At 36.8% G+C, this 7,817-nt stretch overlaps 1 protein-coding gene across 1 annotated transcript in view; it reads left to right on the top strand.

Moving 5' to 3' along the window:
* vps8 (VPS8 subunit of CORVET complex) overlaps positions 1–7,817 on the top strand; it is a 122,132-nt gene that overhangs the window by 18,294 nt on the left and 96,021 nt on the right. The window contains exons 15-18 of the mRNA XM_016527229.1: positions 1,102–1,176; positions 6,625–6,660; positions 6,750–6,840; positions 6,986–7,032. Coding sequence (XP_016382715.1) covers positions 1,102–1,176; positions 6,625–6,660; positions 6,750–6,840; positions 6,986–7,032 — 249 coding nt within the window. The remainder of the gene's footprint in view (positions 1–1,101; positions 1,177–6,624; positions 6,661–6,749; positions 6,841–6,985; positions 7,033–7,817) is intronic.

The following is a 7,817-nucleotide window of genomic DNA, read 5'->3' as shown; positions in this document are numbered from 1 at the left end:
TTTGTAATGATATTCCAATGAGCCGCTTTGTGATATCACAAAGCCCGGAAACCAACGCTGTAGTCCAAACGAGCCGTTCGTTGTAGTTCTTGAAAAGGGATTTAAAAAAAACGAAATATCTCCCTTTGGAGTGGACTTTGAGATTTGTAACTTTCCAGATCTTTTTTATGCCCAAACATACACGCTACACACTGACTAAAATTAAAAAAATGAAAAAGCATAATAGGACCCCTTTAAATCAGCCAAATTGATGAGTAGCAATGAACCACTACAGCTAAGATACATTATAATATTGCAATATTTTATGTATTAAAAGTGTTTTGAAAACATCTTACTTAAAGTATATTTAAACAACTAAGTATGCAAAAGGTGTCATCCAATCAAATAGTGTTGTTATTATTAAAACGAAAAACTTAAACTTAATTTAAGTTAAACTTAAAAAAAAAAAAATGGAAATTAGAAATGTTGCCTTGGCAATAAGTTTAACCTGAAGTATTAAAATGACAAAAAAATAAAATAAAATTAAAGCTTCATCAAAATATTAATAGACACCATAATAATATATAAATAATACAAAAATAGCACTGATAAAAAATGACAGTACATTGCATTCTGCTATTAAGCATGATTTTTAAGGGAAATTATCATTCTGTAAAATCCCAGTGACTTGTAGATTTTACAGAAGCATGTATACTCCTATTTAACAATCTCAGAGTGCATGGTAGGTCTGTCTTGAAAAGGTAATAAATAAATAAATAAAAAACAAATATCTATGATACACCAAAAATCTCTATTATAGAATAATTTATGTATGAAGAAAATGTATGGGATTTTTACTTCCAGAACCCTACTGCTGTATTTATTCTGGCCTAGAACTATTCATGTAGACAGGAGGAGTCAATCGAGGCCAGCCTGTATATAATTTACATCTGATACACAATATGCCTTAGACCAGATTCAAGAGTCAATGCTAAGGTCTTTTGTCTAAACATTATATAAACACATGAAGAGCCCAATGGTCAATTTATGAGATGTAGAGGAGCTCTAGAAAGTGTTTGGCATATAGAGATATTGAATCACTATTCCTCTGTGCATCTTCAGGCTCTAGTTGGAGAGAAGACATGCTACCAGTCTGTTTGCAGCTATGCAGGTCAGATTATGTACCTGGGAACAAAGGTAAAGCCATACATGATAACACTGAACACAAGCACAAAAGAGCACATAAAAATGGATTCTATACATTTCCGCCTTCTGTATCTTTGCAAAAATTTCAGTGCTATGTGAGCTTCTGGTATAAAAACTCTGGTAGTAGCTAGGGTTGGGCCGACAGACGATGCCATCGTCCATCGCCGATGGCTGACAGACATCACGATGTTAAGCTGACATCGTGATAACCCCCCACCACCCCCTCTCCCGCAATCCACCGCATCCCAGTTCCGTGTTCGGAAAGGAAATTAAGTGTACTGTCTACAAGTCTACGGAAACCCTAAAGGGAATAAACAGCCTACGAGATGGGAGGATAAAAAAAATATTTCAATACTTTTTCTCGCAATTATATTGTTTGGTAAGTATAGGCGATTGTATATAAATTGCGGGCATCAGGGAGCCGCTATTGAAACCGCTTTCGATTGCGCGCTCTCATTTTACTTACAATCACAAGGACTCTATACTATGGAGCGGCAGTACTTATCACACATTTGACAAGATTAGATGTTTGTCATTGGTGCTCAGGATCTGCAAATCATTCGCCATCGTCCTATCAGACATTTCTCCTTACTCTGTGAATGTGGTAAGTGAACTTTCATGTTCTGTAAAAAAAAAAAGTGACGTCACGACATGTGGCCAAATATGGTGACCCATACTCAGAATTAGTGCTCTGCATTTATCCCATCCAAAGTGCACACAGTGCCTCAGTCGTTGTATGGAAGGTGGGAGAGAGCGCTGTACATTCACTCCCCTCACCTACAATCCCTGCCGGTACGAGACTCGAACCTGTAACCTTTGGGTTTCGAGTCCGACTCTCTAACCATTAGGCCATGACTTCCCCAACAGGGGAAAGTTGTATGCAACAGGCTACCGCTAGCAAGCGGCTAACCTTTTAGTGGCTCCATATCATGTGTTATTTGTTTCACGCTTCGGGCACGCCCGGCCCCCGATGTCATCGTCCATCTCAATGTTTCACTGTAGACATCGTCCGATGCAAATTTGGTAGACATCGCCCAACCCTAGTAAGTAGCAAAGTCCTTCTGTTGTATTTCTTATAACTGGTAATCACAACTAATCATATTCCAGTGCCAAAAATGCAATTTGATATGTGGTCAATCATAATTTCTGGAATATTTGATTACATAATTTTAATTGTATCATCCAGGGATAGAAAATTAAATGCTTGTTTGTTTTGAGGCGATTTTGAGCAGAACTGTAGTTTTTATGTTTCGGCTGTGGTGTTCTGTGACCTCCTTTCCAAATGGAAACTGCTTGGAACAAAATGAAATTCTGGTTAATAATGTTCTTTTTAAAATGAGAGTACATGGTGCTGTGGGCAGCTACGTCATTAAACAAATTTGTGCACTTAACTCCGAATCTGTATCTAATTTTGACAAAATTGCAAAAATAAGGGCGCTACAGAATTTGGCACAGTCCCAGCAGTCAGCATGTCACATTTCTTTTCCTCATAAGAGCCTACGGCAATGCAAGGACTAGAGCTACAGTAAGGGGTTGTAATTCTGAAAGTTTACTGAGCGAGTATGTTTTTGATCATCTTGAAAATGGAAGAGGGGTGACTTCTCTCTCCAATTCCCGGTCATGTTGGTTACTTTTTAACCCTTTTTTTCCCAAAATTAAAATTAGCTAAAAATATACTCACCTTCATGCTATCCAAGATGTAGGTGAATTTGTTTCTTCATCAGAACAGATTTGGAGAAATTTAGCATTACATCACTTACTAACCAGTGGATCTTTTGCTGTCAGACAGACGATAAAAACATCACAGTAACCCACATGTAATCCACATGACTCCAGTCCATCAATGAATGTCTTGTGAAGCGAAAAGCTGTGTTTGTAAGAAAGAGAAAAAAAAAAGTTTTAACTTCAAACTGTTGCTTCTGCCCAAAATATGAGCCACTAATCCATAATAACACTTAAAAAACGACCAGTGAAAAAGTCCATCCTCTGTTGTCCTCTCACATCAAATTCCACTGGCATATTTGTTTAGAACTATTTTGGCCTGTTTTTGCTTGTAAACAGCGCTTGATCTGTGCATATTTCTCTCCTGATTAAGACAAGAAAACATTTTCACTGGAGAAAGCAAAAGTATGAATAGAGGACTCGTATTTTAGTCAAAGTAATGGTTTAAGATAAAAATTTAAAACATATCTTACAAGCACATCTTATCACTTCAAAAAGCATTAAATGATGGACTGGAGCCGTGTGGATTATTGTGATGTTTTTATCAGCTGTTTGAACTCTCATTCCCATTCACTGCAAGTGATGTAATGCTGAATTTCTTCAAACGTCTGTTGCCATGAAGAAAAAAAAGGTGAACTATTCCTTTAAATCTTTTGATTTGAACTAGATTTTCAGGAATTACGCTAGTCGCCATGTCACTCCATGTGTTGTCCCTGCTTAGCTTGATCCACAACATCTGCCCTGTCAAAGAGACTGGAGTTTAGTAATTCATAGACCTTTACTGGTTGTGAAAATGCACTGTAGCTTTATTCTTTTTACTCTACAGCAGAAATATCCAATAAATAGTCTTCTTTTTTAACATTTATAAGGGTGAATATATGAGATTTGCAAGGGTATCTTGTAAACTCTCAAACTGGTAGCACATGTTGGGTGGCTTGTGTTCAGCTGTAAGTTTGGCTGACTCCTCCAGCGCCCCTCTGACTGAGCTATGGCACACTCAAGTGCTATTATGCTAATCACACATCACGCATACCCTGAATATTCATTGAGGTCTGCTCTCCGTGATGTCCTCACTGAACTTCCTCTTACCTGCAGCCAGAGGGAGGGAAGGGGAGAGAAATGAAGGAGAGAGGGGCAGCTGGAAGAAGGGTGAGAAAGAACTGCCTGTGGGTCATCCATTAGAAGTGATAGTGGGCCAGCTCTGGGAGGTCACATTAATTCCTGTGGCCTGTATCATTTTCCCCAAGTGCTGCTTATTTAATAACTCAACCAGTGCTTGAATAAACATCTAATGTGACCTCAGTTTTATGAATTATTCTAATTGTATGCTCTATCAATACATTTAAAGGGGTCATATGATGCTGTTTTAAAATTTATAAAGAATATCTCTTTGGATTTGAGACTTTAGTCTTTGCAACTTTACAGATCTTCTTTATGCACCAAGAGCTTGTAACACTCCAAAGAGAAAGGAAAACTTGAAATCGCATCATATGACCCCTTTAATGGCGAAAACATATACCTCACAGGGCTTTGTACATTTTCACTGGTCCATTCTAAATATAATAAATGTTTTAGGGTGCCAATAAAAAAAAATATATTATTATTATTATTATAGTTCAAAAGTTTGTGGTCAGTAAAGTGTTTAATATTTTTGAAAGTCTCTTATGTAGAGATCGACTGATTTTACAGAGACCATTAGCTAGGTTGGACCACAATGTCCGATAACCGATTAATCACCTGATAGTTTTTAAAATGGATACTTCATGAAAACTAAAATAATGCTGAAATGCTCACACATACACACACACACACAAATAGCACTGAACCATACTTTTCATATGGAATACAAATATTCATATTAAATATTAATTAAACATTGATCATTAATGTTAGTTCATAGTTAATTAACTGATGTTAACAGATGTAACTTTAACATTTAAAAATGCATTAGTAAATGTTGAAATTAACACTCTCTAACAATGAACAATACTTCTACAGCTTTATTAAAGTTAATGTTACAAATGGAATCTTATTGTAAAGTGTTACGATTTCATATAAATCCAAACAGTCATGCTTAAAGGTATTTAAGCATGACGTTTAAGAAATTACATACAATATGTATATTGTATGTATACTGTCACGCTTATTTGCTTAAATTTTAGAACACTTGATGATTATCTAATCAGAATAACAAAATATGGCAGTCACACACCGGGCAAAAAGTGCAGCGGTGTGTCACGTCTGACAGCTCACAGGTATCACACACCCAACACATTTTGTAACTCACAATCAATTCAAGCGGCAGTCCAAAACAGTTTATTCACCAAACAGGCAAAATTTTACTTCAAAAATGAACAAAGTGGCACTGATGAGTTTGAAATTCGGTGTTTGAAAACAGAAAGCACGGAAAGAGAAAGCGCAATCTATATTACAGCTCTCTATATGAAGCATACAGACGTTATTGGAGCCACAGAACGACAAAAAAAATGCACAATACATCATCTTCCAGCCTAGGGTGAAGTCATTGTGCACATTAACAACGAATTGGAACAACTCTAATGTAATTTAAAAAACTATGTGAACTATGTAAAACTATGTGAGTGGCGCGGCAGGATTTCTGTCAGTTGCATGAACATATCAGTTTGCTTTCTCACATCACAGCTTTAAATATGCAACTTCGCTGGCTAACAAATACATTAATGTGACCAGCTGGACATAAACTAATGCAAATAGATGGTAACAATCGTGGCATTAAACATTTGGGTCAGACTTGCATGTGTTTTGGTCACACTGTTTTAATCGCTTGAGGTACTAAAAATGTCCTCTCAGCCTTGATGGCAAACATACTGTTGTTCTTTCTCTACTAATGCAGCATCTAGTCAACAACTGAATTGCTTTATGATACGAAAACATGCACTATAGTAAACTATATACACACCATTTCGTTGTCTGTTTTTCGTCTTCTCGTGTGTCAAAACAGACAGCACAAGGCCTCAGTGAGGCTGCTCTCGTACTGTATAATGACCGCGGACCTTCTCAGCCACTCCAGCAACGGACACAACCTGTAAAAACTAACAGTATGGATTTATGTCGATAACCGATAGTTCCAGCAAATGGACTATCAGTGCTGATTAATCAGCAAGATCAATCGGTCGACCTCTCAGCAAGACTGCATTTATTTGATCATAAATGTGTTACAACAATAATATTGTGAAATATTATTATAGTTTAAAATAACTTATCTTATTCTTTTATTCTGTTCTTTCCCCCTCAAAAAGTATCACTTGAAATCGGCACAATTTGCAGTAACACTGACTACGTTTACATGGACATCAGTAATCCAATTATGTACTTTATTCTGAATAAGACAATATTACGATTAAGGTGTTTACATGAGTTGCTTTTAGAATATTCGATTAATGGCACACGTCATTACGTCACCACGTGACAATCGTATTAAAATCGGAGTATTGTTGTCCATGTAAACGTACTGAATGTTCAGTTTAATATGGAAAACCAAATGTTTAATTTAGAAAGATTTAAAGAAAAACACATTTATGTGATGAGCAATTAAAGAGCAGCAACATTCAAATGATAAAATGACAGTTCTATCATCTGGCTCAAAATTCTCTTGGGACTGCTCTGGGTCATCAGGCCAGCCTTGTTCAACCCCGTTTCAGATTTGTTAATTAATCAATTTTTTCTTCTTCTTTGTAGTCTGTGCACATCATGACCCTGAGGAACTGGCGTGAGGTAAGGCATCATTTTGTAACACATCACTGATGTTATATCTGATTAGTAATAGCGAATCTGATAGTAATGGGAGCTCTGATGTCCTGCAGCGTGTGGACTATCTGTTGAAGCAGGAGAAGTTCATGGAGGCTCTGTCTCTTGCCTGGTCCTTGCACGAGGGCACCGCCAAAGCTGTGCTAGGTCGGCCCTTCTGTTCACATCCACTCTAAAATAATATATATATAATTGTTTGATAGAATTAAGATTAGAAAAAATACAAATGCTCTAATGATGCCACAAAATCCAGATAGTAATGTAAACCTTATGTGATGTGTTTATGTAACAGGTCTATTTGCAGACCCTGCTAAGAGAAAAGGTGTGGTTGCAGACAAGGTAAGATTCTTGCTAATACACTGACACTGCTGTACATACATCTTCAATTTCAAAAAGTTTCTTGTTGGAACATGAGGTGTAGGAAGCAATTGAAACTAAGTATGCACAATATATGCACTACCAGTGAAACATTTTAGAACACCTCCATGTTCTAAATAGGAAAAAGAGGCTTGTCTATGCCATGATGTACCACCGGTAGAATAGTTAAGACTGGTAGAGGGTCTTATGGACCAATCTTTGGTTCATCACGCAGTGTTTTTTTATGCCGCAAGTAAAGTAAGCTCTCATTGTGTGACATCAGACATGGAAGTGTAAGCGGGCTTTTTGCTGGATCTAGTGCTGCCAACCTTAGGTGAACTGGACAGAAAGGTGAAAACAAAGCAACCTACAAGTGCAACACATTTGTGGGAACTTCTGCAGCAAACTTTCCAAACAACATTTGGTCCCACTTTATATTAATGGTGGCCTGAACTACTATGTACTTACATCAAAAAATAAGTACAATGTACTTACTGTGTTCATATTGTATTGCAAAACACTTTTGCTGCTATTGAGGTGGGAAACGGGTAAGGTTAGGGACAGGTTTGGTGGTATGGGTAGGTTTAAGGGTGGGTTAAGGTGTAAGGGATGGGTCCCCTTAACTATAAATGTAATTACAGAAATTAATTACAGATGTAATTACATGCAGATATTTTTCAAATAGAAGTACAATGTTAAAACATGTATGTACACAATAAGTGCATTGTACCAAATTATTAATTTAAATGTAAGTACATAGTAGTTAA

Source organism: Sinocyclocheilus rhinocerous, unplaced genomic scaffold (genome assembly GCF_001515625.1).
Source record: "Sinocyclocheilus rhinocerous isolate Xijiao unplaced genomic scaffold, SAMN03320098_v1.1 scaffold721, whole genome shotgun sequence".
In the NCBI taxonomy this organism is placed as follows: Eukaryota; Metazoa; Chordata; class Actinopteri; order Cypriniformes; family Cyprinidae; genus Sinocyclocheilus; species Sinocyclocheilus rhinocerous.
The sequence above is the reverse complement of the archived record's forward strand: the minus strand, read 5'-3'. Positions and strand labels throughout refer to the sequence as shown.